The sequence below is a fragment of the Echeneis naucrates genome, chromosome 6, assembly GCF_900963305.1.
Source record: "Echeneis naucrates chromosome 6, fEcheNa1.1, whole genome shotgun sequence".
Lineage (NCBI taxonomy): Eukaryota > Metazoa > Chordata > Actinopteri > Carangiformes > Echeneidae > Echeneis > Echeneis naucrates.
The window spans coordinates 5,058,393-5,082,107 of NC_042516.1; the positions used below are offsets into that span (position 1 = coordinate 5,058,393).

Consider the following 23,715-nt stretch of genomic DNA (forward strand, 5'->3'; position numbering starts at 1 on the left):
TGATTGTGTTAATATGTTGAAGAGAAACCACCTCTGCTGGACAAAACTTCTCCACCATAGAAACACTTATCCATTTTCAGTATTGCCATGGTCACTCTTTCAGCGGCTGAGATGGAAAAACAAATGACAATTTTTTTCATCTTGGATTCACACTTATTCTCATGGTAAAAGTTTGGTGTGAAGAGAGCTTGTATGATAATGAGGTGGTGGGAAGAGAGAGGAAGCAATGCTGATACTGGATGGAAGTGTATGGCCAAAGAATCACCCACGTTCTCTACAAAATCTTAAATGAGAAGATTTAAGCAGATTATGTATAGGTTTAATCTAGAAGTATAGTTGAGTAGAAGTATAGAAATTTTACTTTAACGTTACAACACAACAAGTATGGCATTGACACAAAGTGGCTTCTACAGTGTTTTACAAACTCATGTGTATGATATGATTTGACTGTGTTCAGACCTACAGGATTTCATGCACCGTGACAATCAATTGCTTAGTGTCATGCTTTAGTATCAGTGCCATGTGTTCAAGATTTCCTTAAGAAAACAGTGTTGAGATGGGGCTTCATGCACGCTCAGGTAAGAGTCTACCTTGGGTCCCTTTGAGGATCATCAATAGGTTGAGTATGTCTGGTTCGAGGTAGGGTGAGGAAATGGCTGTAACCACATGGAGGGAGGAGAGAATACAGAGATGGATCTGAGATGGCGCTGAGGAAGAAGCAGACGAGGAGGAAGACAGGAGAAAGGGAGAATTGAAGACAGACAGATGGAGGGGTGAAGAAACTGAGGGGGAGAGAACCAGAGGTGTCTCGAAGAAATAGGACGTGAAGAGAGACTAAGAGAGCTCACTGGAAAAGGTTGATGTAACAGTTTCAAAAAGGAAAAGATAAGAGAGGATGAGAAATCGAATGGTGAGGAGATGTCTTCTCAGCTTTACCACACAGACAGATGAAAGTGATACACTGAACACACCAGTAGCATTCACAGAGCAAAGAACATAACAGCAAAGTCCAAACACCTGAATTCTCTGCATGTAGAGGACTTCAGAGGTTTTTAACACCATGCACATTACATAAGATTGCCTCTTTCGCACACACAAGAACATTCAAGTAGGAAAAAGCTGTGAAATTTAAAACAAAATACCAGCCTCACAACAACATACATATATTTACATCTATATATTTCTACATAGATACGTGGATATTTTGTACATATAAATTCTGGGGCAAATCCCGTGACTCCCCATCACTCATTTTCTGTGTCATTCTCAGCCGTTTTCAATAAATAACCAGACACCGTTAATTAAAGCAGCTGAAATACATTCAAGTGAGCACTGTCCCAGACAATTTAGATAAGTGCCTTTTCTGCATCCAACTCTGATTTAGGCCAACCATCAGAAATATCAAATAAAGTTAATTGGACAAAGGCGAGGGCCGGTGGGGGCTATGTCATTGCAGTACCAGGGCTATGATTAGACTCTTAGAGCAACATTTTCCACTGCTCACAAAAAAAAGAAAATGCTGATGGTGGATAACTGACCACTTCCCCTTGACCATCTCTTCCATACAAATAATGTTTACTGTATGCTGCATTTACAGCTTTGGCTCAAAATATGTGCTGCATAATGTCAGCCTCCTTGATATAAGACATACACACACACACACACACACACAAAAAAACTAGTTAAAAAACACCTTGTTAATTAATTCTCAAAAGTAGAATGGTTTTATCCAAGGCTGGTGTTCATATAGGATTTAATTCATAACTTTTCTGATGAATTATTGAAGTAGCAAGTGTTGTATGTGAGTGTGTATCTATTTGTTTGCATACACATTTGTATAGAATACGCTATGCTGGAATATATGGAAGGTAAGTAATCCACACAACTGTACCAGATAGAAAAATTGTTGGAGCAATTATTCCAAAGGAATGGAGGAAGCTGCAAAAACATCAGATAGATGAAAGCACTCAGGCACAAAAACAGCTTCCAGAGAGATTAAGGCAAACGGTGTCCTGTGTAAGTGTTTGCGTGTAGAAATCCCTCCCTGCATGTCTACTAGTCAGAGCTCACTTGTGCCTGTAAACATCTGCTCATGCAGGGGGCATGGCCTGGTGTTTGACTGAGTCGTTTAGAGTGACTGCGGTGCTACACAGCACATAAAATACAAGAGCTGGTTGGTGCTGCGACCAAATAAGTGATTTGTTTTATCGTTTTCTTTTTAGGTCTAGATTTTTGCCAAAAGGACCAAATACGGTGTCAAATGCACGCTCTTAAACACATGACCATATTATAATGAATAGAGGAAAAGAAAATGAAAGCAAAACTCATGTGTATGCTCAGGTGTGAAGGGTCGGCCCAGTGGTGTACTGAGCATTAATTACCTGGACGGCGGGGGGACGCTGGGAGAGCGTGACCGTGCCCTGTTTATGTCAGCTGACCGAGAGCAGTGGTTAGATGACATCACCTGCTCAGGGACAGACAACGTGGAGCTTTGAAAGTCTCTCCCATTTGGCCGGTAGTCTGTGGAGACAAGAATGGGTAAAAAAGATTAATTTCAGTAAATTAAGTGAAAAACAAAATTCTGTGCTAAGCTTATACCACCCCAGTATTGATTCCTCATAAATGTACATCCTCTGTAATGAAAAATGATGACCGCTAATGGTTCACACCCAGTTCAGCCACACTAACTTGGAGGACACTTTGTAGAGGTTTTGCTAAATGCCATTCTGTACAGGTGATAAATTCTCTATTTTCATTATGCTGAGTCTTTATATAAAAAAATTAAGAAGTATGTTTCAATAAAGGTTCAATTCATCTGCTGTTAGCACTGTGCATTAAACATGAAAATAGTCTATAAAATCAGAAATATTTTAATGAATTTTGTCTGCAAGACTGATTAGTCCATTGAATTTGAAAGTGAAACGATAATCAGACATGGCTAGAAGCCATGGTTAAGGTCAGTGCTTAGCACTATTAAAGTTGATTGATATTCAATAGAGTGTACAGAACATTAAAATGAATGAAAGAAAACTGAATCAAAAAGTTGGAAAAGAAGGGAAGGAAGGAAAACATGGAGGTAATGACTATGAAATGTTGACCTTTACTTTAACATACTTTAACATATTAATACATATATATAATTTTTATTTATTTAATTTTATTTATTTTTTTTGCGGGAGCTGGCTTATAACCAGGGCAGCTGGTTAATCTATATAATCACAAAGTAAAAAAAAAAAAAAATCCTGATTACAAGAGGATGCAAGTACCATCTGACATTGTGAGACAGTGTACGGCGTCAATTAGTTTCATCATTCCAGCTAAAATAAGAATGAATAAATCGTTTGCAACTTATTTGCTTCTTTCAGATGAACAGGGAAAACATTTCTGAACAGCTCTGATACAGAGCCTCCTGCAGCCCAGCAATTAACTTCCTGCAGAGTCAAATTAAATCCATTCTTCCTCTTGACATGTTGTTTCATGCATGAGTACTCTGCCTGTTAAGCACGTATATAACCTGAGAACCTTTGCTGACAATTGATAGGTTTTTTTATTGATAAGAGGAGGTGGCAGAATTGAGGGTCAAAGCATATTCAATGAAAACCAGAAGTTAGAAAGCGCACTGAAATGTTTTTTTTTCTCCCCCATTTGGAAATAATAGCGTTAGCACTTTAATGCGACGGCTGCAGGATAAATGAGTTGTGGTGTAACCCAAAGGCAGGAGGAGAGTGCAACCAGGGGAGAGCATAGGGGTATTCCCTTCACTGCGAATGAAGCGAAGGCGACTGGCGTGGTGAGGCAGAGAGGGGCTGATGAGAATGTTAAAGAGGCTGGAGGAGGATTTCCCTCAGCTACATTATCATCAGCCAACCCAGGCTCACACTCGTCCCTCTCTTTCTGTCAGTAACTCAATCTATTCTCTCCTCTCTTTCCAGCGCATTTCCTCTCATAATTTTCCCTTTCCCGCTCAGCTTCTCTGCGGACTGAATGTGCTCACAGAGATTCAGCTTTCTGTCTCTATCTGGCAATTAAGCAGTAGTTTTACAGCAATGTCGAAACAATTTTGTGGTCTTCTAGTGGAAGATAAAAACACAGTTTGTATTTATTGAAAGAACATGCTGCCTGTTAACATTATTTTTGTCATGGAAAACTAAAGCAAGCTTTTTTTGGTACTCTATCTATTTGCACCATTGTTTTCTTCAAAGTTGAATCTTTTTTTTTTTTCTTTTCTTTTTTTCGTGGGCAAATTTCAAACACTTGTCAGCCTATCTTTCAGGCTCTCTGGCTGGTTACAGCTCTGCCTTTGCCTTCTCTGATGTGCAGCGTGGGTGTGCTGCTGGAGCCTTGGTGAGTACAGCAGAACAGCAACTAGCAGTGCAGAGGCAGACAAAAGCTCCCTCACTGTGCCGCTGCTGCTGCTGCATTTCACCCTGCTAATATGATATATAATGGTATTTGTAAGCTGTTCAGGCTCAGCAAGCATTTGACGGATGCTGTCATATCTGAGGTTAACTAAGTTCGATGCCAAAGGCAATAAACACAAAATTTATGACATGAATAATAATAAAATCTTGTGAAAAACCCTATTAAACAACATTACAAACCGTTACAATTCCTTTCAATTGTCACTCAGTTGAATGCTGAATTTATCATTGTGCATCAGTAGGTCTGCATGCTACCAATATCATCTTAGTGCATTACCTGTTATTACCCCGACACCATCTTCACAATCGTAGTCTGAGATCTCACTGTCACTGATCCTCTGGGATCCTTTGAGGTAAAGATACAGAGCAATGGGAACATGAACGAGATGAAATGGAGAAAGAGACAGATGGACAGATGAGAACACAGGAAGTTATTCATACTCTGGTTCATTATTTCCATTAAAAAATATTTATATTATTCCTTTCTAGTTAAAGTGAAGATTTCAAGTAAATCCAGTCACATGTAGCTGGCTGACTAAAACATGTCACTACGCTCCAAATATACAACTAACCATCCTACAAGAGTATGCCACATTTTGTTGATTGAATTTGACAAAAACAGCACATGGCTCTTCATCTGAACTGTGACGCTGTTAAATGATACACTCACTCACACACAATATACATGTGAAGGTGCGAGTGAAAGAAGTGATATGGCTTTATAGCACTGTCTTCATCCCCCCCAGTTTGTCTTATCACCTCTCAAAAGTATGACCCCCTTACTGCAGCCCCCCCAATGCCACCGCCTTCACCATTCAGTCAACTTAAATCAACTGGACATGTGTGCTTTTTCAGAAATGACAAGTGCTGCACTTTGGCAGTGCCTCTCCCAACCTCTCATCTCAGTTGGCTGGAAACTTTTTACAGCTGTCAGCTCTTTCACCTCACACTAACACAAACACCCAGAAAATCGTCCTGGTGGGGAAGTGAGCAAGCCTTAAACGTCTAGTACAAGCAGCACAGTGACCACAGTGCAGTCATCTAAAGGGACTATACTGGGTATTACAGAGAGGAAAATTTGACACTAGAAAATATTATTTAATGCAAAGAGATTATCAAACAATTCTCCAAATAAATATACCAGTAATGTTTCAATTCATTGAGAATTCTAAATTTCCATAAAGAATGAAAAATATACTACCACTAACAGACTAATCTCTGGCATCCCAAGGCAGTTTTTTGAACATTCACCACACATAAGCAAAGTAGATAAGGTTGCAGATGTTTGCAGCACTTTATGCAATTTTAAAAGGTGTAAAATTCATAATGGGTACAATAAACAATAAACAGTACATTGGAGAGGAAAAACTAGTGGTCACAATCAAACTGCATTGTCTGCAAAGACTGGCAGGCAGCCTGAGATTTTATAACACCACTTCAGGGTTAGGATCAGGATTGAGTGCAGTTGTTCAGGATATGGTTGCGGGGAGTGAGGTGGGATTGTGAGATATTTAACAGGTGACTACACAGAGAGGGAGAGACCACTGTGTCCCAGATCTCTCTTCCCCAGGAGTGTGCACGTCTGCTTCCAAACAAGCCGTGTAAACCTGACACTGGCTCTCCACTCTGAGGTCCATGTAAGGCAGCAGAAACGTGCACTCTTCATGGAAGAAGGGGGAGGAGAATCAGGGCATAAAGATGCATCTTTCAAAAAGGACAGGAGACACTCAGATGCTCTATAGAGCAACACTGCCTGCAAGTGCAGGAATCTTTTACCTGAGTTGTATGAATATGAGCCTTTGTCTGTAAAAGCAAAAGCAGTAAGATTGATGTAATATGGACGCCAAAGACAAAATAAGCATAGACTACAAAGGCTATTATAACTTTAATAAACCTAAAGCAAAGGAAAGGAAGGAAACTAATAATAAGACCTGAAATTCAAGCAAAAAATGAATGCCAATGTCTCTGATTTGATTTACAAAGACAAGCGTGTTCATTTCATTGAAGAACTTGTAATAACTGAAGTCTCTTCATGAGTGCAAAAATTATGTTCTGACCAAAGGTATAAAAAACAAACCCAGCTGTCGAACCCCTCAGCCAAGGAGGTTATGTTTTCACACATTCAGATAATCTGGATCTGACAGACGTGTGAATGTTTTGGTTTTGTGGACATACTGTATGTGTTCTACTGTCTGTGTTCTAGCTGGCAATGCATTGCAAATTAGCTCAACATGTTTGCTCTTTCCAACTGCATACTTCCCGATGAACATTTTAAAAAGATGTTATGTTGCATTGGTACAGTATTTTTCAGCATGACGGCTAGAGTTGTTTGAAAAGTTACGTACTCTGCAGCCGCCGTGTTGGACTCTCTCCATGGAGCTGCCTACGCTGTGTGTTTGGGGAGGCACGTGGGAGAGGGATGGAGGAAACATCGTGTGTTTGTAGCTTGTACCAGTGTGGCTCGTCATCCAGAAGAGCTGTCTCCAGCTCGATCAGGATCTGTCAGAGGAGCAAGGCCAAGTTAATGTCTCAGTTGTCAAACATGCCCTCACTCCAATGGTTACAAAATAACTCAGTGGTAAAATTGTGGCAACACACAACCTACATTTGTGCCACGTGAGTGTCAGAGCTCGTAAAAAAACATCATGTCCAAGTTATATATCAGAACGGTTTAACAGAGAAAATGAAAATAAGAAAATTCCCTGCGGATGCTGGACTAGGACAGGACCACCCAAAACTTTGTACAAGCCAGTGACCATATTCAAGTGGCTTAGCTGAGCTGCTGCTTGTCTGTGTGTCCCTGATGGGTGGGGTTTTGTTGCTTACCTCTCCCAGGAATTCACTCTCCTCCTCCCTCACCCTGGCTTGGTCCCACAATGTGATCTCCAGCATGCGCTCCCGAAACTCCCGCCGGTGTACCGGCGAATACATAAAGGTCTGGTTCCATTTCGGCTCTAAGGATTTCTTTACCGTTTTTGTTCTCCTCTTGCTTTTGTCGCTGGAGGAACAATAATTCAAACTGTTTTTATTTACAACCATGACAGAGAAGAGCCACGAATACAACAGATCAATAGCACAACACAGGACAGAGCACAGCACTGTAGCATGCTGATGACAATGCAATGTTATTATTTCTGAATAAGTCAGCGTAAGTCATGAGTGCAAAAGAAAACACAGCTTAAATAAGATGTAAGACTGCACCAAGCTACCAGCGAACTAACTACATGCATCAGGAAAGGCAATAAAGGCCTTTCTGATGTTAGCCTAAAAAACAAGACAGGAAAAAAAACAAAAACAAAAACAAATTATTCTTAGTGCTTGCTGTCTGATAAAAATTGAATGGCTTTCTGAATGAAATAAAATTACAGGGCATAAACTAAGTGTCATAGGTAAAATAAGCAGACCAGCAAACTGTAACTCTTCCTACTCTTACCTTCTATCAGGGAGGAAATAGATTTTGACATAAGGGTTCCTGGGCCGGCCATCTTCCCTGGGTGGAAGGTCTTTGGCGCCCAGTATGGTGACAATTAGTTGATGGCCCACTTTGTCATACCACAGTTTGACCTGCAGGGGCAGAGCAGAGACAGGCTGCTGAGGGACAGCTCAGGGCCAGCACAAGAAAGAACTCAGAGAGGGAACAATGCAGGAGAAGACAACATCTTACGAGTCAGAAAGTAAGTGATTACATGACTATTTATGTCATTTTATGCCAACAACAACGTAGGTCTTCTCCTGTGTTCACCCCTTAGAGAAAAGGAGGAAGTTATCTACCTGCTAAGATGATGTCAAGCCACATGCTTGTGGGGGGGGTTCATTAAAACATGGACTTAATTTACTATTGTTAATATAGTATGAAATGTTAGAATAAGATGTTAAAATAAGAGTGACTTTTTAGTCTGTACACTAGAGACCCTCCTTCAGTGAAAAGACGTGTTTTATAGTTGTGTGCATGTTGCCATATTTTTATTTATAATATAATATACAATTTATAAAATATGGTACAGTAAAATATACTTACTTCATGACAATGCACGATAATGTTCTGTTTACATGTTTACATGTACAACAAATCATGTGATGATGAATTAGGTTTATTGAATGGAACTAACCTGAATGTCATTCTGACTTGTTGAATGATAAAGGCAACATTCTCTAAAGAATGTGCATGTATGTGCTGTGCTGAAACAAGTGCATGTACCAGTGGTGATGATGTGTTTAATAACGTTCCTACAGATATCCAATTGATGTGGAGAAATCATTCATGCTGTTGCAGGAGGAATCAAAGACCGTTCCCACTAGTAGTGAAGTATGGACTACAAATGAACACTTAGAAGAAGAAAAAATCCAACTGAAGCCTTAAAGCAAGGAGATGAAATGAGAAATAAAACTTCTAAGCTCTTGTCCATACTTCTTTAAAAAATGATTATGGAAAGGGTCAGCACAGATTAAGACTACCAGCTATGCATGCAGCAACGTAAGAGGGGGTATTCAACACCAGTCAATAGATCTGGTCCAGGGGAAAAAAGAGAGTCAGGGCTTATTGGAAAACAAATTGTACCAAACGATCTCCAAACTTGTAGCCAACCAAAATGTCAGATATAGATAAATAGGAATGTCCCACGATTCACTTTAGAAACTTAGTTATCACACAATGTGTGATAATACCCTTCCAAGCCCACACAAACACAAACATAAAAATATTTGCCTCTATTCTATCTCCTGTCTAAATTTAAAAAAACATGGTGCATAACTCTGCTGAAATCTACATGTTTGATTATGGTGTCGTTACAAATTTCTCACATCAGATACCAGATGTGTAAAGTGAGTTGAGGGTCAACTTAAGCAAAACAACACAATAATGTTAGTAAAATAAGAATCTAAGGTTCCAAGATGCACTTTTAAATTTTTTGCTAAGAGAATTGAGACTATTGAGTCACTCACAGTGACTCATTAAAGTAAAAACAACAAAAAAAGATAACCTGATATTTAATATGATAAATTAACCCTCAGAGCAAAATAAATCCTCACAGCTTTGCTTGGTTTGAGATTGGCTATTTGGGAGGTACAATTTGCTTATTTCTTTAACTTTCATCTAAAAGGAAAAATGCAATTTGGTTTCCAAAACAGGATGGTGAACTTGGTGTCTTTTCACTGCAACATCAAACCCCAGACCCATTAACCATGTTCCGCTAATTGGCATCACTTCAACTTGCACATGGAGGAGTCGTCTGTAGATGTGTGTGGTTGGAATTATCAAGGCCTGGGTTCATGTCACACTGAAGCAGGAGACACCCTCCAGCATTGCCACAGTGCAAATCCCAAAGAATTGCTCCATAGATGGAGTCAGTCACTTGACTACAGAAGAAATCAGGCAATGGAAGAGTGTCTCTTAAAATGTTTTCAGATTAGTTGAACGTGCACTACTTAAGTATAATGATGTGAATGAGTTCAAATGAGTAAAAAAAAAAACAAAACAAAACAGTCCAATCATAACAGTGATACCAAAAAATCAAAGAGAATACAATGGCAATGCACTGCACTGAGAGGGAAACTTGAAACTGCCATTTCCCTAGGAATGCATTTTCCAAAGTATGGAAAACAGAAAAAAGGCCAGTCAACAGTAAATGAGGAAAGACTAAATAGAGATTGTGCCCGGCAGAAAGGGCCCATTACCTGGACCCTAGGGGCAAAAGGCGTTGTTCTTCTACTAAGGCTTTGGCTCTGGATAAGCAAAATTAAACAGCAAAAAAAAATAAAAAAATAAAAAAATAAAAAAGAGGGGGGGGGAAAGAAAAAGAAAGAAAAGAAAATGCAATAAAACCAAAACCCCACAAAAACAACAAAAACTCACAATACACTGTAAACACAACAACAGAAGTTTGAAGTTTCCGATGAGTGATTTAGGTCAGGCAGCGTGTTCTGTCTCATCTCTCATTCATATCTTTGTTTCTTACTTAATCAAGGATTACTTGTCCCTGAGCTTCTCTGCTCCGTTCAACATTGGCCCTTTGAGCAAATTATCAATGTCTCATGATTATCTCCCTCTTTCTTCTCTGGACCTTTCTTTCTCTGCTACACAGTCTGCGTCACAATGACGTTAACCCCGGCTGTTATCCCTTCGCACAATTTAAAAGCTGCTCCAAAAATATCATGCTGGCAGTTGAGCCTATTTAGAATTACTCTCACAAGGTTTGTTCAGTGAAATCAACGTTTTCAGCGACGGGGTGTTCCTGGGATTTCAAGGTCAGCACTCTCATGTTAATACAGAACAGGTACAGTATAACAGGTAAAATTGCAGAGCTTATTCTGAACGACTGATTGGGTGATATTTTTTTCTTTTTTTACTTTAAGCCCAGATCTAAGTCAAACCCATCCTTGTCTCATAAACATCATTGTAAGAAACACATGTCCTCAAGGTGTTCCCAGATGCTAAAGCTATTTCCCATGTGGATCCTAAAGTTGAGTGTTGATTTATCTCTCACTTTAATACAGCCTTTTACCCCTTTACCCCAAGAGGGATTTTATACCAGATAATGAACAACACACACAGTAACCTGATCTAGAATCCTGTGTTAGGTTGGTAGGGTGCCAGCTGAACGGGCAGAGTGAGAGCAGCTGGGCCTGCAGTGGTTCTAACCAGAAATTAAGTCATGATTTGAGTCACAAAATGAAGGTTTTCCTCACTAACCTCACTTATTTTACTCATATGAGTTCAACACTGCTCAAATCAAGTACAGTCCCTCCAGAGGATCACACATGTTGTCTTGTGGTCGAGTTCAGGTCACTTACTGAAAGCTGTCCTGACAGGTACTGGGGGGCGTCCCTCAGCATACTGGGACTCATGGGTGATGTGACGGAGATAGATGGGCGATCCATCTTCTGAGACTCAAAAGAACTTGAACCTGCGAGAGCACAGATGACAGTTTGGTTATTTAGTGGGAACGTCTGTGCTAGTTCGAAGTTTTAATAAAGAGAAGAGAGGGAGGTCTGTATCAACAAAGATAGAAAAGACACAGAAGCAGAGAGACACAAATAGGGCAGAAGACAATGCCATGAGGAGAGAGAAATACAGCGAGGCAGAGTGACAGAAGCAACTCCAAAGACATTTCCTTCACTTGATGTTTCTCGCTGATTAATGGGATAAAATGGGATAATAACATTGGCTAATGAGCTTGACAAGACTCACTTGATTCCAGTTGTGCATGTGTGCTGTCTGGTATTCTTGGAATATCTCTGATAAAAAAAAAAAGAGACACAGGAAGAGGGTGAGTGTTTGAGGGAGAAGAGAAGGAGGGGATGGAGAGGATCAATTCAGCTAATGCTGAATGTACTGTGCTGTAATGACCATAAGCACTGCATTAGTCTTCATTCACCCACATCTCTCCCAGCAGCACAAAGCAGGCAATATATAACAATTGATGAAGCAAACACGCCTCTTTTGTCCCCACAGTTCCCCTTTTCAATAATTGGAGGGGAGATCACAAGTCAGGTGGCAGGTTTTCATTCTCCTGGATGGCAGTGCTGCAGTCCCAAACGATGCCCGAACTGACAGAGCCAGAGTTGGAGGAGCAGATGTGGAATAAACCAGACGGCTCTACTCCCTAACAAACATATTCTGCGATAACATGAGCAATGCTGCATCTTGGATTTCTCTCTTCGCGCCTCCATACTATGCAGTTAAAGTATTTATCATTTTGAGTCTTAAAGGCAATGTAATTCATGAATGAGCCACACTGTTAGTACTGTAATTGCTTTTACAGTCGGCCATCAGTGAGGGTGAAGGAAAATGATGTCAGCGTGATTGTCTCATACTCCATGCTCCAATTCCCTTTAGTTTTGGATATAGATGTTCTCCACACATGTCTACTGTAAAGAAATAGATTTTTAAAAATTCTTTGTTTTGATTGACTAAATTCCATATGAAACTAAAAGAAAAACCAAATAATATAAATACATAAAAGTTAAAAAAAATTAAGAAATACAACACATACATTTTACAATACAACTACTACAGCAATATTAAAAATCTTTTTAATAAAGAAAATGCACACTTAAACCTGTAGATTTTGCCAACTAAGCTTGCGATGTTTAGTGGCTTAGTGGCAACATATAGTTCGGTTAGTAAATTCACCCACTCAAGATGATTGATCCCTTTTTAGGATCAAAAAGAGCCTGGAAACTATCCCAGAATGCACTTGGACAGAGACAGGTAAATTTACAGTTTCAAATGAGCAATTAACAAAAGCAAGTAGACAGAATGAAGCTTTGTGTTGCATTTTACAAATTGAACACAAAAATTGTGCCAGTACTTAACATGAGAGTTACTGAGTAAACAGCGTCAGTGTCGACTTGTATCGTGTAAGTCACTATTTGTGTGCTCTCACCCTATAGGCCGTGAGACAACTAACTCCACCTGCGGCTCAGGCTTGGATTCTAGTATGATATTGTAAACTTCTTTAAATGTGGCTCCTTGTAAAAGCTTCCCGTTCCACTCCAGCACCTGGTCACCTGTAACAACACCAGAGATACTGAATACCAACGAGAATGCTTGAATCTTTCATTAATCTACCATTGACTATGTTGTCATCGTGGAGAAATAAAAATCACATTTCATTGCTGAAGACTACTAAACCCTGTTATTTCATTTCAATATAAAAGTTCCGGTCTGTTTGTTAATACCTGGTCGGAGGTGTCCAACAGTGTCTGCTAGGCTTCCTTTCCTCACTTTTGTGATGAAAGCACAAAGTCTACCGGATTCTGTCATCTTCCCTCCCACCACCTGTAAAAGCAGAGAGGTGACTGGATTAACAGTGAAAAACAATTGTAAAGCAAACTTGAACTGAGTGCCACCGTAGCCATGTTAACCATTCATGAATTTGCAGAGGGGCTTTAAGGAGTTGACAGAAGTGTCCTGTTTATGTCACTGCTTTAAGTCTTTGCCTGCAAGGTATGAATCCTCAATAAAAGCATTCCAAGGAGTAGGGTCAATGGTAAAAGTGCATCTGTGTTTTTTAACAAATGTCCAGAACTATGCTTTATTCCCCAGAGATACACTTTGGTGCCTCTCTGAAGTTCTGCAGCAGCACAGGGCCGTGGGCTAGAGCTGTACTGTATAGTCCTGAGCTGCTGTACTCCACTCTGCTCAGCTTACACGGGCATCATACAAATAAAAATCCCTCTTAATGGCAGCTGAATGCCAACATACAAAGGAGCTTAGGGAAGTCTGCTAAATGAAATGGCTTTATGTAACTGGCAGGAGCCAGAGAGCGAGGCCTGCAAAGGGAAAAGAGAGGGCGAGATGGGCAGCGAGGGTAAGGCTGGCAGCCTAACTGATGGACTGATGGCTGGATTGCAGAGGTTGTTGGCTGCTGCTGAGCAGACAGAAATGCGCAGAGGCACTGAGCAGACACAAACATGCCATTTCAGGAGGCTCATTCAATCAGTAATGATTTTTTCCCCCCATCTTGCTGCTCTCCGTTCTTTCTCTTCATGGCCCACCATGGTTGTCTGGACTTTGGCTGCTCAGCTTATTCTTGCATTTGTTTTTTTTGTTTTTTTTTGTTCTTTTTTTTTTTTTTTTTACTACTGTGCACCATCTACAGATTTACGCAACAGAGAGAGAATAGAAACCAAGCCATCTATAAGAGCGGATAATATCTTGTATGCTTTCGTAATTCAGTGTAATAGCCAACTGTTTGTGGATTTAAATCATGTGAACCAACCAAAAAAATGAACAAACAAAAAAAGCCACAAAAATAAATAACCATTTGCAAATTATAAGTGAATATGTTCACAGGCTCTGGGACTGACTTGTTTGATCAGAGAGGCTACATGGAGTTCATCAAAGCAGTTCAATGTGAGTGAGTACAGAAAATTGTGGAGCTCAAAATCAAATGCTGCTCATTAATATTTATTAGGACCATAATCAAGTTCCTAATGAATATTAATACTGAGTAGCACTATGATGTAATCAATAATTGGAGGCCAAAGAGAGAATCAGTGAGCCAAACACAAATGAGGCCACAAATAGAAATCACGCCTGAAATTAAGAGAAATGTAAAGTCACCTCAAATTTACCATGCCAAATTAAAGGCATAGTGGACTTAATGTATTAATGTATGTGTGTGGTGGCCTCACACACACACACACACACACACACACACACACAGGTAATCAGACCATTTATAAGCTCACCTTCAGACCAAGTAGAGCTCCTGAGTCTCGAGGCACACTTCCATCTTTCATTCGCTTGTTGAGCAAAATGCGCCCTATAAGGCGATCCCCATCTTTGGAGGGCTGCCACGTCACCGGGTGCTACAAGGTCAGAGCAACAACACACCTTTTGTTTAACAGCTCATTTAAATGAATTTGATCACTTCAGACCAAAGCAGGCAACTGTCCATAGAGAAAAGGGGGGACAAGGGGGAAGTATATATTCACTCAGGGGGAGAAAGTTCACACAAACTCTGCTGACATCATCAGTACTTCTTTGTATTTCAGGGAGCAACCAGCTCAGTTATTTCACTTTTAAAGGGATTATATGATCACCACTCATTTAAGCATTGTTGAAACATTGACAACCTTTATTCTGTAGCAAATTACAGCTCGTAAAAACAACTCAACAACCATTCATCGTGATTCCAGAGCTTGTGTGAACCTGCCAGTGTGAAGGTGGAGTGAGCTCATGCAGTGCCCCATGCAAAGTAAAGCAAGCAGCCCCAACACTCCTCCTCAAATCAGCTCTTCAAACTGGAGCAGGAAGACTGGAGTCTCACTCCAGTCCTGCACTACACACATACAACCACCACTGAGTGGAGTAGTGAGGGGAGAGCAGACAATGAGAAGGGGGAAGAAGATCATCTATGATACAACAACAAATGAGGTGGACTATGAGATTTCAGTCTAAAGAACACAGACGATGAAACATTGAAAGTGCATAGTACAGCCAAGAGACACAGAGAGGGTGGAGTCACAGATGCGGCAGTGGAAGGGAAAAAAGAAAAACAAACGTTTTAGTTTTTGTGCAAAACAAGACCAATCTTCCCTGTTTTGTGCTTTTAAAATAATTTGAGATTTGCCATAGAAGTGAATGGAAAGTTGGGCAGGAGGCAGGTTCTGTCTGGACTGGGTGCTGTGGGGTAGGGCAGCAGAGTGAGAGGGACGGGCCTGAGTAAAGGTGTTCCCACTGCACTAAACAGGACCGCTGCAGAGCAAGAACACAACATACGGAGGAGAACGAGCATGCAACTAGGAGAGACCCACATTCCTGTGTGCCATGACAAACAGAGAGGTTGTGTGTCAATGCTTTTCTCCAACAGCTAGTCTAAGATGTGTAGTTTCGGTTTGGAGAGCAAAACAGCAAGTACAAGTAGCAAGCAAAGAGGGTGCCCCCAAAAGACTTTTTCGGCAACACCGAGCAAGGTGGAGCCAAAAGTAACCGAAAAACAAAAAGGAACGGAATCGCAAGAGAAATCAATTTATACGTGAAATAAAATCCAAACAAACATCTCACCTATTTACACTTAGTGACAGAGAGCAAACAAAGACTGAATGGGTAAGTAAATAATAATAAAAATAACAAAATGCAGGCTAGATTGTCTCAGTACCTTCTCACTATGGCTATGCTCCTCGTTTAGGGTAGTGCTACTGCACGTATCAACTCCCGAGTCTTTAACCTGTGGTTCACACCATGCCAAGTCCTCTTCAAATGAGTGTCCCCCAAAGCGCACCATTTTCTTTTGCCTCTCAGATAAGGTGTGTGTCGGCTCGGACATAAATGCCTGCTCAATAGTTTTTCTTTTTCCCCTTTGACTGTCCCCTACAGGTGTGGGATAAAAACAGAAAGAAAAACAGAAAAACAACATGCAAAGGTGTAAATAAAACAAAGGAAACATGAAATGACAAAAGACTCTAGGAGAGAGGGGTATGGGGGGAAGGGAGGAGAGAGACAGAGAGAGGGAGAGAGAGATTGGGGTTAAGGGGCAGGAGGGGTGGGAAGGGGGGGGTCAAGGCAGGGCTCCACATGTCTCACCAAAGACATTGGGGAGGCCTCGCTGCTATGCCAAGACGCATGGTCCCACCAATGGCCATCCAAATCTCCTGTAAGTTGTTGGGGAAAGGGTGCACATACACGAGAGAGGACAGCAAGAGGGACCAGTGAGGACACCACAAACCGCAACAAAAACACATTAACACTCACACATACACACAATTAAAACACGCTTGAGACAGAAACAAACCAGGCAGTCATTGAAGCACACACAGTCACTCATACTGCTCATCATGTGCTTTTTCTATGCCTCCTGCGGAGAGAGAAAGACCAGCTCAGATCATAATACATAAAGAATCAGCACTGATTTGATCACAGCACACAAACCTGCATACTCATCCGCACAATTCTCACATTTTACAGCCACGGCAGGACTTTTTTTCCTCCATTTACATTTTCTCTGTGTCTTCTTCGCAGGACAGAGATTAAATGCCAACACTTGCCAAAAAAAAAAAAAAACCCAAAAAGCAAAAAACAAGGTTAACAGCAAGACAGCCACAGTCATGCCCACAGACAAAAGTCTGAAATGGGCTCCAGCAGCGCCACAAAGGACAACGCATCTCTTCAAGCCATCACCATCGTGCAAACCGAGCACAGCACTAATGAAACTGTTGCATGTTCTTAACATTATGAAGTTACATTTTGATACAAAAGTGTTACTGCCATTTATTCTGTTATTTCTTCTCTTAATGATGAATACTGCCAAGGCTGAACCATTTCTGTGCCAGAGGAGAATGGGTTTATCCAAAATACAATAAAAACAAATATAAATAACAACCGCAGTATAGTTTTACTAAGAAAGTGTTTTGTTGGTATTCAATGCAGATGCACCTCAGCTAACATAACAGAAGTCAAAAAGTTAAATTAAATAAAAATCTTAACTTGTAGGTGGTTAGTGACTGTTTACTGACTGTTGCTTTGGCCATCATCTCCAAACTGAGAAGAGAAAAGCCAGTAAACTAATGGTGAATGTGTAATGTAAAATATTTCTACATATCTCCATGTCAGTCATACTTGTCTACAACTAAGATGGATATTTCTTTCTATTCTTACATAATTTTTTTCGATTGTTGATTTCCTGGGCTACTGCAGCCCCATACTCTTTTTATTCTCATCTTTATTTCCCCGTCTCAGGTCCGGACTTTCAGTTCAACTCACAAGACTACAGCATCTTATCCTACAATAGCAGCATCTGTAGGAGGGTGCAGGGCAGATCTCCTATGTGCTTAATTGGGTGACTGGCCACAATCTAAAGTGCACCAGGGAGCGCTTTTAAAGATGAGGCCCTGATTAAAACTTTTGTAGTAGCATCAGTGGACGCAGCCTTGAGAAATACAGGTGTGGAATTACAGGAGGCTTCTAGGACTTTTTTTTTTTTTTTAACTTTTCATCAAGCCAGCTGATGGGTAAGGGAGGAACTGCAGGGAGCAAGACCCCTAAGAGGAAGAATCAACCTGTGAGTTCATCTGTGATGCTTCCACCAAAAAAGAAAAAAAACAACAACAAACAAACCAGAATACACAAAAAGGAGAAACACACTTAAACCCGCATGTCTGCAGAACTTACTTCGTCATTGCACAGGATTTGCCCTGTTTTCCCATGTGGATACACAGGAGAGAGATGGCGAGAACTTTCAATTTGATTAAGAGGCTTAAAAATCCAAGCTAATTAAAAAGAGTAAAATATATATAAATGCATACTGAATCCAAAGGTGGTGCAAAGATTCCCAATGGAGAGTAGTATGGAGGAAGAGTGCAGGGGGTTGAGGCAATCCAAATGAGAAAATAATTTGGGTTGTCGGAGAGAGACTGATGTCTGACTGTTGAGGAAATGGTGATTTCTTTGTCCCTGCACCTTAGTATGTGGCATATCTCTGCATTTAACACCCCATTATGTTGAGCCAATGGGCATTATAATGTTATTTGCTTACACTGGCAAGCCATTTTACAATTCAGTAATAAAGTATATTAAGAAATGGTCCTCGTGAAATTGCTCTTATTAAAGGACGTATATGATGAATCGTTTAAATGATACAGAAAGCCTATTAGGTGCTGACAGGCATTCAGCAGACCCCAGTGCTCCACTTGTACATGCTCTGTTGATATACTTCGGGTTTGCATGAATAAATGTAGCTGTAGTGAACCTTAGAGCTGTAAGCACAGGTAAGCTTGTCTGAAAAACACACCTCCTGAGCTACATACATCACATTTCTTACACTTCGCTTCCCCTGCAAAGAGCTGGAGAACCTAATGGATCTATACAGGACAAGCTTCCTTCAGGCATTATCTGGATGAGGATTCAGTCTCAGGGAAATCAGGGAAGTGTGATGGAAAGGCATAAGAAATAGACCGCATACACTTCTAAATGTAGAGGCTTGGGCAATAGGCAAGCGGAGAGCACACGGGTAAAGACAAATAGATTTTCTGTATAGAGAAAAAAAAAAAATGAAGCACAGTAGAGGAGCACTGTGTTAAGTGCCACTGTGCACAAAAATAGCCAGAGCTTCATGTGGTCTAACAAAATGACACTCAAGCGATGCACAGATGAAAGCCCTTGCATACATACAATGGAGATCTAGTTTAAAGGATGGTTCAAGTTTATTACAACTTCAGTCTATTGATTATAATGTGGTGTGGTATTCCTATTGATACAGATTCCTATTTGCAAGTTTACTCCATTGCTGAAGACCACTTGGATGTCATATATATTGCCTCATTGCATTTCCCGTCTAGTCCACACAACATGGGGTGCGGTGTCTTGCTCAAAGACAGTTTGACATGTGGGCGGGACAAAGCGCTGCTGTTGATGAACAACTTGCTTTCCCATCTTAGCTACAGCTGCCAAAATGTGACTAACACAGGAACTTGTTTAAAGTCTTTGTGGCAATGTTAGTCTTCCCATAATCTGAATATTGCTTATAGAAATAATGACTAAAAGATGGTAGATGATAGATTGTTTCCAGTTTTTAATTCAACATATCTTTATCATAATTTTTGTTCCAGTTTAAGAAGTGATATGTGTATTTGTTTTTTATGTTTTGTTTTGTTTTTTTTTTAGCACACATCTTCATCATCAGAGTTGACGGTGTCCTTTCCCTCTGTTCCTCTGCTATCACTATCCATCCATCAGTGCAGGGGAGTGCTAGAACTACTTACAGTACACAGTTATGCACTGTGATAAAACATTATGGATGTCCCCAGAGAGGCTTTGCCCTCTGCAGACCTCTAACCAACAGCTGACGACAGTGATTACCCTCTTTTGCCTCCCAGTTGCTGCTCTGTCGGCAGCGTAAACACCGGAGCACAGTTCAGAGTGGCAGACGCTCTCCAGCGAACAAGTCACTGGCCTAATGTAGCCATTACAGTTCACACCGCTTAAGGCCTCTAAGGAATAAAAGCATTCATGTAAATATGAGTGAAGTGATTCTCCAAATCTACAGTTCGTCACATGAAAATTAGAAGCTACATGCACTATTCCGAGGTTATAGTAGTCAGCGTTTCACCTCTACCTATTACTGTTCTTCCTCACATCAGACTCCTCCACCTCCAGCAACCCCCACCGCAGCTGCCCACCCTTACTGTCTGTCAAAAAGGATCTGAGTGGGCACCAGCATGGAGGCACATACGGCCTTTCCCTTTTCTTTCCCCGAAGCTTTATTAACAGTGGCATACCACAACTGGCCACTGATCCCCAGCGAGGTGTTGTGTGGTTTTTCAGGGAGCAGGAAACTCATCACGGCCATAAATTGTGAGCATCAGCAGTCTGCGCCCAGCCCTGCCGCTTTGCCCTGACTCCTAGGCCCCACAAAGTGCTGATTCAGGGCAAAGGCAGAGCGCAGGCAGTGGCGGAGTTCACCACCAGCAGGCTCTCCATCACTTTGACAGCTCAATAAAAACCAGTGTAAACTATTAATTGGATCATTAATTATTGATGCTGCTTTTACTACAATTCAAGGGACAAGAGCAGAAAAGAGGCAGGGGTGAAACAGTGCGCATGTTTAAACACAGTAACCACGCTAGGGTGGTGATACAGTGTCATGTTAATCCTCTGGGGCGGCACATTTTGAAACAGAAAATGGGATTCTAAAATAAAAACGTAACTAACTTATCTCAATATGCACACAATGGAGTGACAATCAAGTTCCAAAAGCTTAAATTAATAAGACTACTTTTCAAAGAACGAGTTTGATAGTACATACTAAAAATTCAACAGACATACTGAGATGCAAAAACTGATCACAGAGGCCATTAAATTGTGGTGCTTGAAAGACGTAACATAGGCTGTCACTACACAATGTTCACCTCTCTGCTGTAGTTAGCCTGCCAGCCTCTCCTTTTCTGTCTGTTCGGCACTATTATGAGGCTGCATGTCAGGGGAATCAATAAGGAGCAAAACACAGGGAGAGGCCATCGCGATAAATCAGTCTCTAGTGCTCACAGGCACAAGCTAGGCCCATTACAGCAGGCACACCCTTTCTCCCCCATCTCCTCCTCCCCTTGGTTTCTCCTGCTTCCTATCCCATCAAGCCATCCACCGTCCTCAGTGGCCCTTGCGCGGTATTGGAGAGTGGAAAGCGTGCCATGCACCCTGCTTAGCCTCCGGTTATACACCCACCTCCTGACCGAGTCAAGCTGTGCGCACAAACCCCAAGATGCTGACGGGATGCATATGTCAAAAAGATGCTTTCTGTCCTCTTTTTGTTTTTTTCTTCCACTATGACTTCAAATGCAGTTACAATTGAACCTCTTTTGCTTATCTAATCTAGGTTTTCTTCCACCTTTTTAGACTGATAAGTGGATGGAAATCACTGTTTAAGGATGTTTGTTTTGGGAGCATTAAAACAGCTCAAACATGGTTCAGCTGAAAGATCTGCAACGTCATGCCCTAATTGGATAGTCTATGTACTAAAAAAAGGGGCTGACTCAGCTGTTATAGCTCTGAGTAGAGCATCTGACCATATTATATAAGGTTTTTATTGATTATATTAATACTCTCCAGGATATCACATGTCCAGGTTTGGAGCCTAAAGTTCGGATCCCATCTCTGCTTTCTGTTACATCATTGAGAGAGTGCAAACAAGGACACGGGTTTAAAACAAAATGATTCAGTAGAATTTTCTGAGCCATTTATCACACCCTCTGCATGTACCAAATCACAGCAGCCTCAATTATGTCATAATTTAATAAAACCGCCAATTATACCTTAAAAAAAAATAAAGAAAGAAAACAAAGACAAAAAGAGCAGCGATTGCTCCACACAATAGGCTGGGGAAGCTCTATAACTATACTTATTCGGGTCAACAGTTGAACGCCTTCCTTTATTTTTCCCTTTTTCTCCCACTCAGGCTGACCTGTGGAGGAGGCAGACAGACACAGACAGAAACAACAGAAACTTTGACCCTCAGAACAGCGTGCTTTTCTTCCTATTTTTGTTGCACGGCTACCTGGAAACCTGGAAACTCCCACATCAATAATGAAGTGCTGGAGCTGCTTCCCTTAGTGAGGGGAACAGTTACATAACAGAGCAGACCAAATGAATGCCTCTAGTCTCTTCTAGATTAAACATTTCAAGCATGTGGCAGGTGCTTTGCTCTAGTGCTACTGACAAACACAAACTGTGCTGTTGTACTTTCCTTCTGTCTATCTTTTATTCTTGCAATTCTCAGCTGCTCCTCACCCTTTCTGTCTTGTTTGCTGCTTTTAACATCTCTCACTTAAAGGCTGCATAATTACAGGTTTGACAAAAAAATCAATTTGCAATTACAACAACTGTCAACCAGGTTGAGCAGTCAAGAATCTAACAGCCTAAACAATTGCATTTGAAGTTGATTCTATGCAAAGTGGCATTTAATTCAGTCACTCTGACTGTTTGCTTGCCAGTGTGTTTATACTATTGGACGAGCGCGCTCGTGTCTCTAAGCAGGTAGGACATTTACCATGAGCGATCCGATGTCCATTTCTATTTTCCTGTTGCAGTTAAACAGCATGACAGGCCAGGCAAAGCCAATAGCAAACATACCTTTCCAGTTAGGTACACTAAATAAACTGGAGCTACTTTCACTGGCATTATTATTCCGATGTTTAAACTCTTTTGGCACACTTACTGGAAATAATAAAAAAAAAACAAAAAAACAAAAAACACAAATTAAAAACCATAAAACTGCTGTCAATAAACCCTAACAAAAAAAGACATGATGTCTTTTTTGCCACCCCTCCACAGTCAGGATCAGTTACAAGGAAGGGTTACAACAGTATTGTACAGTACATAAATAGTATGGAAGTCAATAGATCAAAGATAACTGATGACGTACTGTATCCAACAGGAAAACACATAATCACCCTCTGCTCTTTGTTTATCTTACGCTATCAAATGTAGCGGCGATGACGTAAACTTCCTATTGAAATGCCAAAACTGTTACTTGCTCATCTCACCTTGTTTCACTAGACACCCATACCCCGGACCTCTCCTTGGCTCCCTCTGCCTGTCAGTTATGTAACAGTGTCCATTAGAACAGACTGATCATATGAAACAGCTGTGGCAGGCAAAGTGTGCCAGCAGCGGCAAAAGGATTAGTCCCCGAGAGCAGCAGCATTACATTCATTTAAAAACACATAACACCCATCCAGGCTGAAACATATCTGGCTCATGAGGGCACAAGCCTCATCCTCAAAGGCACCGGCGCTGTTAGAGTAAATTCACACAGACAAACATGAAACGCTGCGGTACTTTGCACACACATATAAGGCTCATTATTTTCATGTTTCTAACATACATTTGTGAAAAATCTTAGGAAGAAGCAGATTGGTTTAAACCAGTTCTACCACGCCCATCAAAGAACTTGCTGTTTAATGCAGTTTACAATAGGGACAGAACTTTTAAAAGGTGCACAGCTCAGAAACTGGAAGCTGGGGATGAAAATGCAGAAAATCTAAATGAACTGCTCATTAAGCACCAGAAAGAAGACATTTTACTGCAAATCTATTCTGTTCTGTTATTGATGTCACATTTTTCTGGCTGGTTAAAAAGTCTTAATAAACTGTTAAATCACAAGATATTTGAAGGAAAATAATGAGCCCTGCACATAAAAATACACACATATACACACAGCACATATACAGACTATAGACTGGGGGATCTGAAGGTTATATCTCAATCAGCAACTTCATAATTCAATAACAACATGAGACACCAAGAATCAACATTTATAAAACAATATTGTCTTTGGTAACAACATTATGAAATGTC

General features: G+C 40.7%; 1 protein-coding gene across 1 annotated transcript in view; it reads right to left on the minus strand.

Moving 5' to 3' along the window:
• The window catches only part of rims2a (regulating synaptic membrane exocytosis 2a), a 131,951-nt gene that overhangs the window by 40,343 nt on the left and 67,893 nt on the right, over positions 1-23,715 (minus strand). Inside the window, exons 6-19 of the mRNA XM_029503736.1 lie at positions 16,028-16,239; positions 14,616-14,735; positions 13,101-13,200; positions 12,806-12,929; positions 11,608-11,654; positions 11,211-11,323; positions 10,095-10,142; positions 7,855-7,985; positions 7,248-7,419; positions 6,767-6,920; positions 6,198-6,224; positions 4,699-4,767; positions 2,382-2,520; positions 591-656 (exon numbers count right to left, since the gene is read on the minus strand). Coding sequence (XP_029359596.1) covers positions 591-656; positions 2,382-2,520; positions 4,699-4,767; positions 6,198-6,224; positions 6,767-6,920; positions 7,248-7,419; positions 7,855-7,985; positions 10,095-10,142; positions 11,211-11,323; positions 11,608-11,654; positions 12,806-12,929; positions 13,101-13,200; positions 14,616-14,735; positions 16,028-16,239 — 1,522 coding nt within the window. The remainder of the gene's footprint in view (positions 1-590; positions 657-2,381; positions 2,521-4,698; positions 4,768-6,197; positions 6,225-6,766; positions 6,921-7,247; positions 7,420-7,854; positions 7,986-10,094; positions 10,143-11,210; positions 11,324-11,607; positions 11,655-12,805; positions 12,930-13,100; positions 13,201-14,615; positions 14,736-16,027; positions 16,240-23,715) is intronic.